The sequence below is a fragment of the Linepithema humile genome, chromosome 3 (assembly GCF_040581485.1).
Source record: "Linepithema humile isolate Giens D197 chromosome 3, Lhum_UNIL_v1.0, whole genome shotgun sequence".
NCBI lineage: Eukaryota > Metazoa > Arthropoda > Insecta > Hymenoptera > Formicidae > Linepithema > Linepithema humile.
In genome coordinates, this window is record NC_090130.1 from 28,049,556 (window position 1) to 28,069,193 (window position 19,638).

At 40.7% G+C, this 19,638-nt stretch overlaps 1 protein-coding gene across 5 annotated transcripts in view; it reads left to right on the top strand.

Moving 5' to 3' along the window:
• Window positions 1–19,638, top strand: part of Cad87A (cadherin-87A) — a 184,981-nt gene that overhangs the window by 154,232 nt on the left and 11,111 nt on the right. For all 5 annotated transcript variants that reach the window (XM_067350906.1, XM_067350907.1, XM_067350905.1 and 2 more), the window contains 2 exons: window positions 14,183–14,440; window positions 17,507–17,641. In XM_067350906.1, coding sequence (XP_067207007.1) covers window positions 14,183–14,440; window positions 17,507–17,641 — 393 coding nt within the window. The remainder of the gene's footprint in view (window positions 1–14,182; window positions 14,441–17,506; window positions 17,642–19,638) is intronic.

Genomic DNA, 19,638 nt, shown 5'->3' on the forward strand with positions numbered 1-19,638 from the left:
GCGCGCGCGCGCGCGGATACACAAGGGGAGGCAAAAAGGGATCGGAATCGCAAGCTAGAAATTCGAGCCGGTGTCAGCCGGTGCATCGGCTTCATATTTGTTGCCGAAGTGAAAAGTGGCATACGAATGGCGTTGGCGCCGTGTGTTACGCTTATCTTTGACTTTCAGAATTTCAGCATGCTTCAACCAGCAGGTGAACGAAGGGAAGTCGTAAAGTGGATTTAAATTGCACCAAAAAACATTCTAAAGAATTCCGAAGACAAAGACGTATAAAGAATTTCAGAAAACTTTACAGTGTTTTTTGCATAATTATGTTGGCTGAAATAACTTTGCATTATAATTATAAAAACTGAAAGCAACGAGCTATTTTTTTCAAATAGGCGTATAAATTAAGCACAAAAATACGTGACGGAGCAATTAAACATACATTTTAACGAGAGTAACAGACAAATTAGTTTTGAGTCGACCGTGATATTATTACATCAAGTTATCTTCGTGTATTCCTGTTGGACAAGTTTCCAAATATAACAGAAGTGGTTATTACAGACGGAATAAGGGTATTATCCAATTGTCGACATCCTTTGTCGAAGAAATAATTGAAGCAGTTTGCCAATAGCTCCCTTAAAGCATTATTGAGCACTATACATACATATATTAAAACGCTCAACAAAGAAAATCGATATCCTATAATTGGTTTGATATGCAGTCAGTTATTCTGGTGCATATAATTTAATTATGTTCGGCGTCCGCGCACATGTACTATTAGGTATATGATCTAGGTTAAAATAATCAAATTTTTTACTTCCACTTAGCCTTTAACGAACAAAATCGTTATCGAAATGCGAAATAGAGCAGTCGAATCACAAATCGGATTAGTATTTGACGAATATGAATATAAATATGAGATATATCATTGATATAAGATTTACTTTTTAAATTAATTTTTCTTTTTCATTTTTACACATAAAGATCTTGCGTCGAAACCAAAGGAAAAAGTATTTTTATTATTGCAGAAAATAACGTTCAAATTTAAGAATTATATTGAATAATTCCAATTTATGTTAAAATAAGACGCGAAAGTAATTAATGAACGTTCGCTGATGTAAGAGCACGAGTTTCCGGGTAGGCATAAAAGTGTTCGGGTAATGTTCGAGCATTGTTTGAATTCGGGCCGTAAGAGATTAACGACTTTCCCGTGCATCGCATGGCAATATTTTTCTAGCAATCCAACTGCAATTTAATCGTATTCCCATTACCAACTTTTCTGGCTCTAAAGTGGAAGAATGGCTCCTTATCCCCGAAGTCGTTTCGATCCCCGAGTCTCGCGAAGTAAGTTTCCAACCGTAGATTACGCCTAGTAATAGCCCGGTTTCTTATTTCCATTCGTTATCGACGATTATGCCGTCGATTACTGCGTCTTATTGTGCCATTGGACACCTTCGAAAAACCGGTGACGTCGAGCATCGCTCGGTGACGAAATCATTTTCCGATAGATGTAAATCACAACTTTTATCCCGCGGTATCGTAAAAGGATTATTCGATTCGAATGTAATTCCGATTCTGTTATATTGTAATTTTACGTTATCTCATGCAATATCGATTATGACTTGCACCGCATTTCAGGAAAATTTGCTATTTTTCACGTTACACTTTATGCTTTGTGCTTTGCGGTTTTATCTCACATCTGCCTGCAAATGAAAAGTGCAAAATTATTATAAAACAAAGAGAAATTGAAACTTTTTCACGAATTAGCTTCTGCGTTTGTATTATTTCAATTTTATTGTTATAATTTTATCATTAAAAACATTGTAAATAAGCTGGCTATTATTACAATCATTAATTGAGGCTTTGAATACAATAACGGTGTAAATTAACAAAGAACACTTTGAAAAAGTTAATTGAAAGGCTTAAAAGGCAAACAATTGCGATGAAAATTTAAGAGTGAAATTTTATTATTAAAATATATAATTTAATATTTGAAATTTATAGCGATTGTAAAGCAATTGAGACGCGATTGATCCAGTTAAAAATTAGAGGACTTGTCTCGGAGATTCGAAATAAATTCTTTTACACGTATCTATCTATCTATCGGCACTCGGCTATCTACAAGCTCGGTAATAGGATCACGATCCACGTACAAGCTCGGCAATAAAATCGCATTTCCCCAACGCGCACGCAATCTCGTCTTTCTCTCTCTCGACCCTCGCAGTAAAATCAGGATAATTCGTAACGAAGCGTGTACCGGCCGGAAAACAATAGATTTCCGATAGGACACTCACGTCGCGTGACGGAACTGGGCGCGGAGTCGCGCGCTCGTGTCGAAGTGTCGTATAATCGGTCTTTTAGGAAGCGAGGGCCGCTCGATCGTCAAACGCCGACGGATTTATTGAAAAAGTGCCGCGCGCCTGATATACAATTGCAGCGACACAACCAACGGCACGGCGAGCACGCTGACGACAGCACCGCGAGAGACGACCAGAAAGAGGCGGTTCGTTCATGGTCGATGGTCAGCTGGGCTACAACCCCGGGTTCGAAGCAATAAAAGCACGCCGTCCGAACCCGATGTAGCTGGACGGCCTTTTGTCCGGTAGATTGCAATACAAATTTCCAAGTATTGTTTACGTTACGTACAGTTAGTGCGCGCTACCGTTAAATAATTTTATTGCAGCAGTGTCCGGCATTCCGCAACGCGAGCTGAATGGTTTTGCAGAAATAGACGCGTATCGGCGGAGAGATCTGAGAAAGTACGCTTCTGACACGCTTCTTTTTAGAATACGGTTTGATGAAAAAATATTGAAATATTCTCCGGGAATTTTAAATTCCGACAATTGTTTTGGGATTTAATTTAAATAGATTAAATTTAAATCTGTACATTCTATGTCTAGATTCGGCATGTTCTGATACAATACTGCGATATAATTAACGCCAACTTTCTTTCGCGTGTTATGCTAAAATCGAATGAAATAAGAGGAAAAAGAATCGTTAACTAGAGTTAATTAATCGAAGACTGTCAATACAACCAGGCCTTAAAAGTGAATTATTACGGTGCAGCACGAGCATCGATCAGATGTCGCCGCCAGAAAAATTATGGCGAGCGTAATATCGACAAACGAGTAATTAATTGCATTTTAGTTCAATATTATTGCGCTTGAACAATTTTTATAAAACTATAAATATTTTAAAAAATAAGACTAAGAAAAGTAAAATTCAAGCGGCGAGCAGAACTTATTCAGCCATTCGAATGAAGTATTGATCTTTGCGTTTTGCTTAAGCACACTTCTAAATACACAAAGTGCTCATCGATACGATTCAAAATTTATATTTTATTCGCAACAGCAAAAACGTCCTTTCATACACGTTTATTGTTTTTCCTCGAGTAATAAGCAATAATAAATTCTGAAGAACAAACGGAGTATTAAGAGCGATGAGAATACAACCGTCTACACAAAGCGGTCTTTCTTCTCACGCTACACCGGACGTTGTACATACAAACACGTTTACCTCAATTCACCTTACGACCCGGCTCAGTTTTCGACCCGCCGCTGATATCCCCGCCATTACTTATAGCACCGCGGAGGCTGCTTACCGCGGTGGAACCTGCGAGAGCACGTGTAACTTTATGAAAGCGTTTGCGAGAGTGCACGCGACAAACGGTACGGACGACACCGGTGTGTGTGTGTGTGTGTGCGCGACGAGCTGCATACGTTACATATAGATGCGCGCTCTCTCACCGACGTGCCCCGCAAATGCATTCTCGTTAGAGATGCGCATCGCGCGACCCACCGCGTTGCAACCGGCGCGTCGTTCATCTTTTATTTCACACCTATTCGACGACCCAAATCTGCGAGCAAAAATTCCGCTCAGTTTCTCTTATCCCGAAGAGATGGAGATAACCGAGCGAGGTTTCTTCTTGTCCTATCAATTTATTGCTCTTCTGCGTTTCTCGTCGATTTACCTTTCGCTACTTTTTGTATCTGTTAAATGTAAAACTATTTATCGCTATTGTACTGCAAATTATTTGCGTACGCCTTTTTCTTAACCAATAATGTGGAAAAATTGCTACAATTGAATATAAAGAGTCTTCAATTTTTTAATTTTTCTTTAGATCTTTTTGATATATTTTGTTAACATAATGTTAATTATTCTTATCAGTCATTGAAAGTATTCCGAGATTAAAAAAGCTGTAGAATATAATTATTGTATGGAAATTAACATTTTTAATAATTCGTTCGTTTTTCGCACATTTTTCCAAGCTCCAAGATTTAAGATCCCATCTATCTTATTATATGCTTCGATTATTCCGTTTGATAGAGAAAATACATAACGTCACATTTTCGAAGTAACACGCAGGTTTACACGCGATCAGCCACATCATTCTTTAACGCGGCCAATCGTCACGTGTTAAGCTTATCTCTTATCCTCACGTTGATCCCTTTCAAGTATGATGTACAACCCCAAAAGAAATATTTCCGTAGACACTCCTTTTCCCTCGCCATGTAGCTTTATCGCTGCCCTCGGGGGCTCTTCGCCGAAAGTACCAGCCCGCAACCTTGGCTTTTCTTCTCTTCCGGAAGCGGCGCGGTCACGCGAGCGCACCTCCCTCGCGCCGCCGCCCACCCTTTATGCCCGCCAGATAATTCTCCCAGCATTCTTGGGTTTCCTGTCGACTGCAGACGTAGAGCTACTTTTGGAGGACACAATGCTTTTACCATCCCCGTGGGAGAGGAACCACCACCCATCCTCAGGGGCGTCGTGTATCGCGACTACGTGCGCGACATCACGATTCGTCGGACAAAAGAGCGCACGTGGGCCACGGTGTGCTGCCTTTTGCGCTTTTATTTCGGTGCCGCTGTAGTCGACATGTCCGCGATACGAATTGCCGCTCGGATAGGCAACAACGCCAAACCGTATCGCGGCATTTTGCTCAAAACTACGATTCATAACGGCTGCCGCGATTTCTTCGCGGCTTTTCGATCGAAAAGAGACGCTTTCTTGCCGAGCCTTTTGTGTTTATTAAACCGACACAGCCGCTTTAACACAGCGCCAATTTAAGCTTAAAATCGGCAGTTATACGAGAAACATGTTTAAGTGTAAAATTTAATTTTTGTAATGCTATTTTTTTTTGCTGAAAAAAAATCTGTTTTTCTATTTGCGAGATTGTTGAACAACCTTCAATTCGGAAAAGTCCATCGCGGTATCTTAAATTAGTTTATCTTAATAATATTGTAACATTCGGAACTGTGAAGTGATATAAAGTAACTTGAATAAAGAATTTTTCGCTGTAATTTTTGAAAGTGTGGTGCCTGCAATGTTTTTCACGACCCGCTGCAATTCCACTGTGGCAGAGAAAGATATCAATCTTCTGTTAATTCAATAACAGAATCAAGCTTAATCTATAATGGGAGAGCTTGATGGATATAACCATCCTTTACTTAAATTGAATGTGTTTTCTTACGCCGAGTGCAATTGCGTCTTGATTCTTGCGCTGTTTGCGCTTCCTTCGCTGTGCGTCATTAGCGATTCGTCGATCTCGCATGTTGGAAAAACCCGACGGTCGAAATCGCAATCATCGCGAAACGAGAAACATGAAAAGCGCTTGTTAGCTGGAATCACTTTGTCGAAAGCGAGATTACAGAATACGCGGGAAACCAAAAAAAAAAAAAGCACGGTTAGATTCTTCAGATACGCGAGCTGTTCGAGCGTAACGAGTACGATTATATTTCCGGGGAATTTCGTATTCGACCGGACGTAGACTCGGTCGTGGGCGATCGAGATGAACGCTTTGTACCGGGCGAGGCAATTAGGTATCACAATCGAGTATGCGCATGAAGGAAACTTTTCATTCACGCGGAATTAAATTCAAATTAGCGACGGTAGCCCCGAGGGTTACATCCGTTCTGTGCGCGCCTTTCAGCGCGAAAGCCCGCATTGTAACGTACATGCCACGCGCCCGTCAGCAAATTATCGCGTGAATTTACGCTCTTATCGATGCGCGCGGAAAGGCGCACACAGGACGCCTACGGACGTTCGATTTTGCATAAAGCGGCGCGCTGCTCCCAGCTGCTGCATTGTAACGCTGCAATACGGCGAATAATTGGCGGTAATTGCGCGAATAATTGGGCGAAAGGAATTTTTCAAAGGTGCAATTTTGGTGTATTAGGCGTCAATGAATCCATTTAGCTTTACTTTGACGAAAATGCTGCTGCCATTGTCGAAAATGAATTATTGGTGTTGTAATATGTTCGTTCTATAATTTATACTTTTACAAATGCTTGCGGTTTTTTTTCAAGATAAATCATTTTTGCACAAAGCCGTAGGAAGTCTTGATTCATAACGCTGTTATGCGATTAACTGGCCATAATTGCCCGCGTAATTGTGCGAAAGGAACTTTGAAGGGGGCATAATTTCACTATGTTAGCGAGTGCGACCGAAAGTCATACATTGTGGCTTAGTCTAACGCGAGTCATTTTGCGGATAATAATGCGATAGGAATTTTTTAAAAGAGCGACTTAATTGTATTAATTCTTGATGAACTCATTTGGCTACCTTTTTTTTGAAAGAAATGCTTTATCAATGAATGTGACAATACCACATTTTTACTTTAACACAATATTAAATTCTGGATTCCAGTACACGAATTTTTCACATATTGGAATAAAAATTAGTATTATTGTTTATAGTTCAGTTTAAATTGTTGCTTCAATTTTTACTTATTTCTGACACAATGTTTATTTGAAATATACCGATTAATAAAATTATCTGCAATTATTGCAGAGATGTCCTAATGATATTTTGGCTATAAGCTGAAAACAAATCACTAAAAGCATCATGAATAAGAGATAGCTAAATATACAATTTGATGCACAAGCATTAAATCATTTTACAATATTTAATTAGCTGTCTCTAAATAAAAGTTTTAAATAGTCATCTGTAAAATATGATTAAAATCATATTTTCATCAGCATTTGTATTTGCGCTTTTCAAACTAAAATATGGTCTGACATTTGCTGCACCAAAAAAAAAATACAACGTTAAATTCAATTAAATATTATATTTAATTCTATTACAATATTTTTTACTACTAAATTAAATATGATTAAAATTTTATGAAATATTATTAAATTGAATGAAGTATAATTAAACTTAATTAAAGATTAGAACAATGCACTTGTAGATATATTGATTCTAAATGCTGGACCGTTAAAATTGGATTTTTTTACAATTTCTCGGTAATACAAGTTCTCTGAATACGTTGCATCATATAAATGCGAGTAAAAATTTGCGAAAGAATGCGGTTCTCTTCGGAACAAACGTGATTGCGTTGGAGCATAAATTCCTTCCGATTTAATCCGAATAAATAATCGATTGTACACGGGAAGAGGATGACGTGCCGCGGGATGCATGCGGCGGAAGAGAGGGGCGAAAAGTTAGGGCCGGCTTTTCAGAGAGAGCTGCATTCCGCGCGCCACTCGTCAACGGCGTAATGACGGAATTGTCGTCATGTCAAACGCTCTGTCACGAGTCTCTCACGCTCGTTTCGTTTTGCATTCGCGACGCCGTCGCGCCGCGCCGTGCATACGCGTGCAGATTAAAATTCCGATGACGAACGAGCTCTCGCTGCAACGAGAGGGAATCGCGCTGGTACCTCTAGAAAATGGAAAACCAGTTGCATTAAAAAAAAAAAAAAAGCCGCGCGTGTCTATCTTAGCCGGCAGCAATTACAACTTCCGCCGAATTAAATTTCTGACAGATCGCGCTAATGTAACCGGAAAGCAGATCGTACATTCTCCGAGTCATTGTTTACAGCATTACTCACGACGATTTTAACAAGACTGAGGTGTCATTCGTGTACTCTTTACAAAAATCTTATGTTAAAAATACAGTATATAAAATAATAGTATTTGTAAAATATCTGAAATTACAATTGAATCTTCAGATAATACAACAATTGAGGATTATGTAAATAAAAGACGTAAATGCGTTTTAGCGAAACAAGCTTTGATTTTGTTTTTAAACGGTAGAAGTGCAACAAAAGACTAATAGACACCTATAAAAATGTAGATCCAATTAAGCGCCGTGTGCGCCCATGCATGACGTTGTTATAGATGCAAAAATGTCATTCGCAAATATCCTATCGGCACTGATTTATTTATGTATTCGAGAACGTTGCGAATAATACCATTAATGCAGAATAATCAACGAGCGTGTTACATTATAAACAGGTCATTCTCGGAAGCTGCATCGCGGACGTTGAGTAGCAATTTGTGTGCTCCGAATAATCCCACGCGTAAATCATTGATATATCCTTATCGAATTTGCGCAGCGCGGAATTATTTTCTCGGTAACAGTATGTGAAAAGAGTAGTTAAAAATCTTAATATGATGGAACAGAGATCTATCTTGCAAGAGAAGAATATAATTTAGATAATAAGCATATATAATTGTGTAATATTATTACGCTCGTATATTATCGACAAAAATAGAATCCTTTCGTGTACGAATATGTTATTGCACGCAAAAAACATTTATACAAAATTCACTTTTGAATATTTTTCGCATACATTTGGCATAAATATTTATTCCAAAATAAATGATTAAAATGTTAGCGAGAGAGCAATGCTACGATCATAAAATTATCTTCGAGTTTCGCCCGTAACGCATGCGTATTTTTTTTTTTTAATTTTTTTTTGCAACAAATAATAAGATCGCATATCAGCCGACTGCATGGTAATTCATTGCGCGCGGGCGATGGCGAACTGCGTTTTTTTCCCCAGCGGGTGGTCCAGATAAGCCGAGCGAAGACCTCCGCGTGCGGGCGTTTGTCATGTTGCGCGCAACCGTACGAAACGCCGCGTTTTTTGATTCGCCGGTCATTTTAGCTGCGCGACTGCATCCGTGCGATGCAATGCCCGCACGATGCGCCCGAGTAACATCCGCTCGTCCGCGATTCGGCCGAAGCGCGCGACACACGATACCCGTGAATTATAGTTTTAATATCGCTGAAAGGTGATCACAAATGCGAAGGCGGAAGCGGAGCGACTATCAAAATATTTCCAATTGATCGTCATCGAAACAACATTACAACGCTGGCATTGAATCTCGTTTCCGCGGGATTATTTATTCCGCGAGATGAATTACGGCGTAGTAGAATATTCCGTGGGGGAAAAAAAGAAGAAGAAGCTGCAATTAATCTATACGTTATAGAAGCATGTTCACGTTGCACGTCATTCGCTCTGATTACGTATTTCCGACAGTGCAAAAGCAAACACGATAGCAAAGCTGTAGTATCCACCTTTTATTCGCATTTGTATCCGTTTTTGCAATGGAGCTGTATATTCGCCCGTCCATCCTTCGCCAAAGCTTCGAAAGTTGCTCAAAGGCACGCAAAGATACGGAAGATGCCAGCCAAACAAAATGGAAACAGGCAACTTTGTCAGCATCCGGCCATTTCAATTACTCGCCTCCCTTTTTACGCTATCTCGGCGGTGTACTATTACTTTCTGCCAGTAAAAACCATCATATCAATGATGATTGTCTTTTTAATACAAAACATCGCCGCAATAAAATGTTTTTAATGTGTGCGGCACAAATATTAAGAATACGAAGAGATATATTTCTTCATATATTTTCCAAATGAGTTTTTGTGTTATGCGAGGTGCTATTTTACGCATTTGCACGTGAAAAAAATTCTGTTTCAGCGAATCCGCCGCTGGCATAGAAATAATAATGGAATAAGAATGAGTGGTAAAAGAGATCTCACTTTTGTGCGGTTATATTAATGCGTTTTACTTTTTTTGTATCTTTTAAAACTTCAGCATTTTTGAGTAATGTTTTTTTTTTTTTCAAAGTTCTGTTTTAATTACGTTTATCTAAAATATAATTCCAAGTTCTGGAAAAACCAGAAATGCGATACGGCGCATCAAGTCGAATGTAACGACTTGATTAATCGCGACTACTAAATATCGATGATTTAAGTGGAACGAATCAAGCCACCGTAGCGTGCAATTATTGACATCGTCCACTGCGGGGATGCCGCTGGAAATTCTCCGACCGAGAAGTAGGTCGCTTTTAAGTAATTTCAACGTTCCGGCCGTTCGCGCACACATCGCGTACGATAATAATGCTGCTATTTTTTTTTTTTTTTATTTTGGTCAACCAAATTCATAGTAGAAAAATTTTCCCTCCGATGTGACACGCGTAGAGACGGATGCGAGATGAAACTCGTTTCCATTTCGGTTCACCTTTATTCTCGCGTGACCCACTGTTGATATCCGGTGGACCAACGCTATTTTGAGCGTCGCGTTTTACAGTCCGCATTTACGATGAACATCCAGCGCAGTTGCAAAGAATTTATGAGAAAGCGTTTCACACGCGAAATCATCCGAATTAGAATTGAGATGGTATTTTTTTTTTACAATAATTTTACCTAGCATCGCTTGAATCCAGTTCGAAATAGAAGTTCAGTTTATTAACTTTTATCGAGTTTTATGCCGCAAAGATGCAGAATGCATCGAATCAGACTGAATATTAGATGTACTTCATCCTAAATTATCACTGAATCGAGAACGTATAATTCGGGATGCTCCGATAAAATATTTTTACCTTAGAATCCCAGATTCAGTATTTTAGTAATTATATCGAGAGATTCAATCAACGTTGCAACGTACAACTTTATTAGAAACAATTAACATAATTTATAAAATTACTAAAGAGTTTGCTATTAAAAACATGGTTGGAAATACAATAATCTATTTGAAATATCAAAGAATGTATCCGATTAGAGTTTCATTAAAGATAGTGTGATCTAAATTTTCCGAAAGATTTGCTATTATAAATATAACAGAAGTGGGACATGTCTGTATAATGCTAATTTTGTAAAGTCTAATTTAATATTTTTTTATAAATTTTTATAAATGCTGAGTTTGCGACAGTCTCGATATAACATTATTATAATCTACATGTTGCCAGTTTTGCAAGAGTTGAATTTATTGATCTTTTATTCCTCTTTTATTCTTTTCCCTGTATTTCTTTATTTTCGATTCCCTTTAATTATTGATTCCTTCTAATGGAAATGGAATTCTATCGGAGGTGACGGGACATCTCGGGTTCATTGGCGTTCGTGCAGAGGAAACCCATCTCATTGGAAAGCTGAAATTGCAGCGTGCAAACTCACCGTGCGTGTGCACGCAGGCACCCCGCGTCACGGATTATGCATCGAGTTTCCGCAAAATCGATGCGATTGTAAGCGAAAGTAAGTTAGAACGCGATGCCTCGCTCTCCGTCTCTCTTTCTCTCCCCATCGGCCGAGTCGTCGAATGATTTCACGAGCGTTACAGACATTATTACGTCCGCGCGATTACTATGTGTGCGTTATTATCCGCTTTGCAGGAAATTTTCAACGTTCGGCGCTATAATTACTGGAACATGGCGGATATGATAACGTTAGTGTATCACGGTGTATCATCAAGTGCGTTACGACTCGCGTTATGACTCGCATGTTACTGCTAATCACTCCGTTGCATTGTTGTAATCGCATGCGATGTTTATTTGTAGACTCCCGTAATCTAGCGATAAAATTGTTACAGTTTCATAATACTAGTTCATCGCGTGCTTTATTGAGAAATTATTTGTATATACAGGGTGTTTCATAGTGTCCGTGCCAACGCTCGTGTGCGAGTAGAGTGCGGCAAACTTAATAGAAAAGTCCTTCACCGTTTCGCAATTTTCGCAATAATAATTGGGATATTAATTAAAACGGATTGACGAGCAATCGCGCATTGCACGCGGCCAGACCATGGGCTGTACATTCTAGGCGTGACAGCAACGAAAAATAACAACGCACGGCGAGAGCAGCAGTAATACGCGTTGTTATTTTTCGTTGTCGCGCGATCCTCGTTGCTGTCACGCCTAGAGTGTACAGCCCATGATCTAGTCGCGCGCAACGCGCGATTACTCGTCAATCCTTTTTAATTAATATCCCAATTATTATTGCAAAAATTGCAAAACGGTGAAGAACTTTTCAGTTTACCGCACTCCACCCGCACACGAGCGTTGGCACGGGGCGTTACGAAACACCCTGTATACATAATTTTGGACAAACTTTTTTTTTAAATTTTAATTTTTCACTTATCTGAATTTGCACGCGACGACTTGGATTACGATCGCTTTCTTACGACGAAATTCGTATCTGCATTTACATCGCAATATGTTACAGGCAAATTCAACTGCACCGTCAGTGTATTGCCATTATTATTGTTCTCCGCTGCCGTGACGCCTTTGGGAGACTATCTACCGCGTAAATATGTATATATTCTAATGCATGCGCAATTGGGTACATGCACACACTTGGCAGGAACTTTGAGTGCCATCTTCCCACCCTCGACCTCGTTAGCTACTACTAAACCCCCGCGCTACCCACTTTTCCATCTTTCTCAAACTTCCAAGCGATATGCTCGAAACGACTTAACCTTTTTTTTTCGCTGAGCTTTTCAAGCGTTTCAATATTTCCAGCAAATTACCGTAATAAGTTTTGAGTTATACGTTAACTCTGTTGTTCTGTAATTTTTCAAGCGTGTTGTCAAAATTACGATAAAACGTTCTTTTTTTTTATTTTACGTATCTTGGCGGAGATAATTGCATTACAGCGAAAATACTTTTATCCACCAAATCTATTTAGTTATCTTAAACAAATGTCTTTGTTAACATTTTTCTCTTTTCTTGATAGGACGACTAAAAAATATTAACGAAACAAGTTTTATTAATTTAAACAAAAATGTTTTGTTGTACAGATGTCTAGTAGACATCTAATAGATGTTGTTTCGACCTGTATTTCTCACTGGAAATCCAATTTTGCTTTATTAAATTAACTTTGTTATCTTGGTTATTCAAACTAAATATAAAATCTCAATTTTATTGAAAATTTTCTAACTGCATTATTCGATCAAAACAACAAAATGTAAAAGTTATTTTGGCCAGAACAACTAAATCTGGTTAAAAACACTAAATTTTTTTTCCTACTGTAACATGACAGGAATTGTTTTTTTTTCAAGTTACTTTTCCTTTCGCTATTTTTCGACGAACTTCGCGCCGGGATTTGGAACTTCCTACGAAACTTCAGGAAGAGTTTGTTAGACACAGACTTCGAACTGCTTTTTCAATATTAGGACTTGACTCTTTCACCTCTTCTCAAATGAGAATTTCTTATTCTAGAGAGTGAATATCTTTATAAGGTCCAACTGTGTGCTCGTAAACTTGGTAACATTCCGACATAATAATGTATTTATCGAGCGAGGAACGTACGCGCGACACGTCTCTACGATAAAGATACGTTTGATGAAAAATTAATTCAAACGTCGTACAAACCAGACGGCGAAGAAATCCCTTCTCGAAATTCCGGAGAAATGTACTTATTCTTTTATTCCCGCACAATGGAGTTTTCCGTCTTATATATCCGCCAATAGAGTCGGGCGTTTACCGCACATGCTGCGACAACTTTCGACTCTCCTTCAGTCGAGAGACGAAAACTCGTGTTGTCCGGGGTTTTCGGAAGACCCCCGTTCGCAAATGATCGATCTCGTAAAGCGACGCTCTCTCACGTACGAATCGAGGCACGTCCGACCCGTGCCTTCCTTTAAGGTTTCGCAGGGGATACAGTAAAATTCTTCGCGCGAAAAAGAACCCGACGCGCATCCGGGACCGTACGTGTCCCGACGCACCCTCGGTACGTGAGTATGCGATGTCAAAGAGAATGGTTCTAGATACGAAGTACGTGGTGTATCGAACCTATTAAACGATCGCGAGGAAACATTTAAAGAGTTTCGCCCCAAGATAGTGGATTAAATCCACAGTCCGCACAAAAGCAAAATCATTACTGAAGTTAATGAAAAGTTGGTGGTATTGAAATTATTCAACGCTTGCGACATTTCGAGAGTTTGGATGAAAAGTAAACTAAATCCATAATTTAATTACGAGTCTCTCTCTATTGAAATTATAGAATCCTTTGAATCCTTTATTTAAAAATGCTTTGGCACTTGAAGCCAAAGAAGCTTAATAGCAGCGCTAAATACGAAATAAGTTCTTTCTGATTCGACTGAAACCTTCTGCGAACGGCAGTGCAGCATTTTACGAACGAGGCATAACGAGGCAATCAATCTCACGTTACTTTTTTTTTCACTCTTTTTCAGGAGAACGACACGATACGCTTCCGAGTGACTCTGGAGGATGAGGTGCCCGCGGGACAGCAGCCGAACATCGTCGGCGTGGACGCGTACGTGATTGTACTGGACGAGAACGACAATCCGCCGCACTTCCTGGGAGTGCCGTACGAGGCGGTCGCCGAGGAGGACACCCCGGTCGGCTCGACCATACTACCGGGCATCAGGGTCGTGGACCCTGACCTGCTGGGCGACATCATAGAGCTAACGTGTGTCCCGCAGCCACAGGTGAGTCATTAATACGCGTTAGTGCGCGCGCGGCAAATGTCCCGTGAAAGGTACTTTTGCATCGTTTCGCATCGGGCGACCAGAATTTCTTGCCCCCCCCCCCCCGCGGAGCTTCCCGGTGAAAAATTTCAGCCGACACACGCGTCCTTTCGATCCAATCTTTCGGCCAATCCGACTGGAGGATTAGCCCAGAAAACAACAAGGTATACTCAAGGACTTAATATCTTTGCGAAGCAGCGCGCTACCACGGCAAAAAGAACGTGACTTTTTCTTCTCTTCTTGCGGACTTGTGATGATGGAATGAAAGCCTAACGGAGCCTGACAGGTGCCACGTGAATTCGTATAACGATTTTTCTGCTGCTATCTCTCTACTTTTCTTGTATTTCGAGTGCTATAAATTATATTTTGCGAGAGAGCAGAGAACTATGCGACATTTATTTATTCACTGGATTGTGTAATTTTAGATTTTTTCAATAAATCTTTCTACTGTTTTTGTTAGAAAATCGCAGTTTGGTTAACACTCAAATTAAATATTTGTCGGTTGAAATTGTAATCAAGTTTCGTCCATGTCACAATTTTTTTAAAGCGTGTTGCATAAAAAACAATAACACCACGTATCCGAAAAAAATCCGAAATTATTTATTACATAACCCAATATTTGGTTCATTCGTTTGTGAAAAACTTTGCCTCTTTCTCGAATGAATTGTGTATACCGTCACAAGGTTGATATAATACAAACATCGAAAGAAATGTTTGAAATATTTTGGAAAGTTATAAAATTAATTGAAAAAATAGAATATAATAGAGCGTGGAAGATGAGAAGATTTAAATCTGACCCAGCGCCGAGGAAAACCCGAGTAATAAATAGGCTGTAAAAGAACGAGCTGTTTTCCACTCAAAGGATTTATTAAGGAGTCGTAGAGCCGCGCTCTGTCTCGGTTTCTTTACGACGCGACGCAGTATCAGACCCGAGCTACAACGGACGGCCCTCGTTGAGATGCAGCCGGCTGCACAGCGGATAAAAGATGCACGAGTGGCAGTGCTTCACGTAAATGAAGAGTCCGCCTTGGATGAAGTGTTGTCCGCAAGGTAAGGCGAGGCGGGACGAGACGAGGAATATCGGCGCCGTTGCGCCGTTGCGCTTTGTAATTCGCAGTTTTCCATTAAGTTATCCGCGCTCGGATCCTGTAATAAACCCGGAGCTCGTCTCGCTTCGCCTCGCAACGCCGAGCAGCACGCCCGAGGGAGCCAAGGACTCGTCGACGACGCGGCAGCAGCTAAGGCCGGCTTCTGTAGTCGGACTTTCACAATCATCTCCATGGAGCCTGGCTTTTAGCCCCCGCGGAAAACGCGTGGCCTATTTCGCACGAGCAAGCGAATAACGGAGTATTCGCAAATTTAATCGTTCCGATGCGTAAGCGGAAATTTTATCATCACCGCGCTGCGAAAGCAGGAAAATTTTAACTCAACTGTGCTTTTGTAAGTCAACGAAATAACACCTTTATTTGCAGTGTTAAGATATAGGCGCTTCTTAAATCTCTTTAAAAATATTGTGGAAAAATATGAAAAACAATTGGGACACTTAATCTTTCGATGATTTATGTGTTATAAAGTATGAAGTGTGTGTGTGTGTGTGCAGTAATATTGGACGTGCATAAAGTAGAGCATTTTAAAATAAAATTTTTCAAACTGTTGATTTGAAAAAACACTATCGCAAAAATTTATTCTAGACACCGTCGCTCGAAATATGACTTTTACATATTTTACGGGACAAATTCAATTCAGAGATGTCTGACAGATCGCATAGCAATAAGTTTTCATTCCAAACATGGTTCGCAAGTCTATGAAAGTAAGTCACGTCCGAAAATCGTATTTACGGAAGATTGTAGCATGTTACCGCGGAAAATTGCCGTTGAAAACTGCTTTCTGCTTAGTATCCGATCGATGTAACGTGCAATCGGTTATGCGATGCGCGCCATTCGTTTCGCATCGGCGAAGGTGCGCGGAGAAACGCCCCGAGAATTCGGTCGACGGGAAAAACGACGCGCAACGTATCGCTCGGGCGGTTTTTTTTTTCCCCCCGTGAAAAAAAGGGTCCAATTCGTATATCATCTCGGGACCCGCTAAAATTATCTGCCTGCAGCTTCCCCTCTTTTTCACCGCACGCTATTCTCCCTTTCCCGCGCGTTTCCCTGGAAAGACGCGCGGCGGAATATTAGTACGTATAACGCGCGCCACCCCCTACGTCATATCCGCTCGATAAATTCCGGTCGGACCGTTAGGCGCGACCAATAAAACCGTAAAACCTTTTAACTAATGGCTCGGCGGCTTTACGGCGACAAACTTTAATGTTTTCGTTTTCGGGAAACGCGCCGCTGGCCGAGCAGCGCGCGATTACGCTCAGTCATTAAACGTAACTAATGTTTACCGTACTCGGAATATTTGGCGTGCATCATCCACGAATTCGGAATCAACGGGAACATTTTTCATTAACGATCCGCGGCTTCGATAACGGTGGTGCAGTAATTGAAATGCTTGGAGTGAATAGGAAATTTATCGTAAATTTGTTATAAATTAGAGAAACACGTTCATTCGCGCGTTATATTTTCGACTTGATGTATTACGTATATATTAAATATTTTCTACGATAAATTACGAACGGGATGTATTTTTATTTTATAACTGCGCAAAGATCAGTTTTCCGAATCGATGTTCATTAATTATAATTTTTTAATGATTTCGATGAATATTGCACAACTTTGTACCAATTTGTCCTGTCAATAACAGAATAATTAAGTAACTATTTGTATACTCGAAACGTTTAATGGAACATTTAAAGCGTTAAAATTATAATTCTTTAATCAGGTGACTAAACACTGTAGCTTTGCGATAAATGTCCGACAGGAGAAAACGAACTAATCAAGACTGGACGTTTGGCTAATGAAAAAAAAATCACAAATTTAGTTATCGAACTCTCCCACTTTGCACACCGTGAAAATCGTCTCGTGAATATGAAACGCATTTGCTGCTGCTTGATTGAGCGACGACGGCCAACTTTTGTTGCAGTTTCTGGACGCCTGCGAGAAGTTCGGCATCGTCAACGTCGAGAAGAGTCAGAACACGTATGTGGGCGCTTTGGTGCTGCGGCAGTCTCTCGACTACCAGGAGAGACCTTTCTACCAGCTACTGCTGCGAGCAAGCGTGAGTACTTAGGGAGAGAGAGAGAGAGAGAGAGAACTCGAGAATTGATTTTAATTATGTGCGGCTATGCGAACGCAAAGCTCCTGCTTCACGCAACGCGCCGAATAAATCTATTCATAACGGGATGCGCAACCGTAACATCGAGATTGCGGCCAAATTCAGGATAGGAATGCGAATCTGCACGCTAACGAGAACGACGCCGGGCGGACTTGTGTAACGGGCAGGCTTAAACGCCGGCCGTCCATTCAGCGGCGAAACGAGCGATTCTCGCGGTAAATATCGCTGTAAAACGGCCGAATACTTCGCAATATTATTTTTAACGAGATTGAGCAAAAATATTTTGCTCTGCGCGCGCGTTATCGCACGCCGGACTAACGCAGATTGCATTGCACGGTTAACCTGATTTTTCACCTGGATTTCCCAGATACAGCGTAATTCTAGCGCCGTTCGATCGAATTCTGTTGCTTTTGTTCGAAAAAAAAAAGCTTCGTATTATTTAAAATAAACGCGAGAGCGCTGACGAGCGCGTGAGAAACACTATCGAGTTTACGTGGGACTTCAAAGGATCGCGGACAAAAGGTGGACGGTGGGGCACGGTGTGTCCGGAAATCGGAAACCTTAGTTACCCTCGGCTCACCCTTTTGATTCCCGCCGACGGTTGTTCCCCAATACGTGAAAATGCATCGGGAACGACGCGTGGAAAAGTTCTGCGCTCGCGCTCACCGCGTCGCCGTCGTCGGCGGGAACGTAGAACAGACCGGTGATTTACTATGCATTTTCGTGCGCGAAAACGAGTAGAGCGCGCCCCGCGCACCGTCGCGGTACGATAAAGCGGTAAACATCGAGCTTATTTAAGTCTTACACAGAGCGAACGCGCTCGTATGATCGATGCGGTTTTCCCACCGTACATCGATTCCGCGGTATTTTCTCTCCTCGCAATATACCTGAGAAATATAGCGCGAAATTGAAGAAAAACAGTAAATATTTGCCCGTGTACGGGCGACGTAATGGCGCGTTTTCTCATCGCGCATTTAGCGTTAAATGCGATCTGATCCCCCTCCCCTCACCCCTCGTTCCCTGTTGACGTTGCATGCAATCTGCGCATCGGACGAATGAAAAGTAACGAAGAAGCAAGTCATTGCGCGCAAATTGCGGTGTTCCGTTTTTTTTATTCCTCCGTGAATTTGTTATTCCGCTATAACGCTGTAAACAAAAAATAATTTCAAGCTATGAAGAAAACATTACTGCGATATAAATTTTATTGCATAATTTATCAGAGCGAAAAACCGATCGCTTCGCGAGCCACCAAAAAGATTTCCCACAAATGCGTACGGATGAATTGCGAAAGATTGAGATTTTGCTGTTGATTAGCGGGAATTCGGGATGGCAAGGATTAATTGATCAAAGTCGTGCGCGGCGATCCAGGTCGTCATCCTCCTGCTCTCGCGTATGTGAGATCGCGTATAAAGAGATAATTGCAGTCACTTGCGACACTTTGTCTGCTTGCGACGACGAAAGCGAACGGGAGGGGGGGGAGTCTTTCTGTGAGCGGCGCGGAGATTGATTTTAATTATATGTCCTTTCTCCGGAAACGACCAAAGTGTCGTTCTCTTTCACGGCTCGAGAAGATGGTCTCGCTTGCGATAACGCGCATAATTACAGCGGTGACAATGAAAAGCGCAAAATTGAAGTCGGTGCAAGATAAATCGTTCGAATAAAACCTCGTTTGATTTAACCCACGTTAGATCATTTCGGAATATTCGCAAATCTTCGTCGTCGCTATAAATAATCGCGCGAGTCGATGTAATGTTATCTCATCTGAATGTTCCATTCGGAGAATAAATAAGAGAGTTTCCTGTTCTCGCCAGTGGTTTATGAAACATCTGCATTGTAGGGTCGTCAGTCTATCGTCGTTTAATGTTTATGTAATTCACAGAAATTCGATATCTTCTGGTATTATAAAAGTGCTCTAAAATCGAATTTTGGAGATTTATATA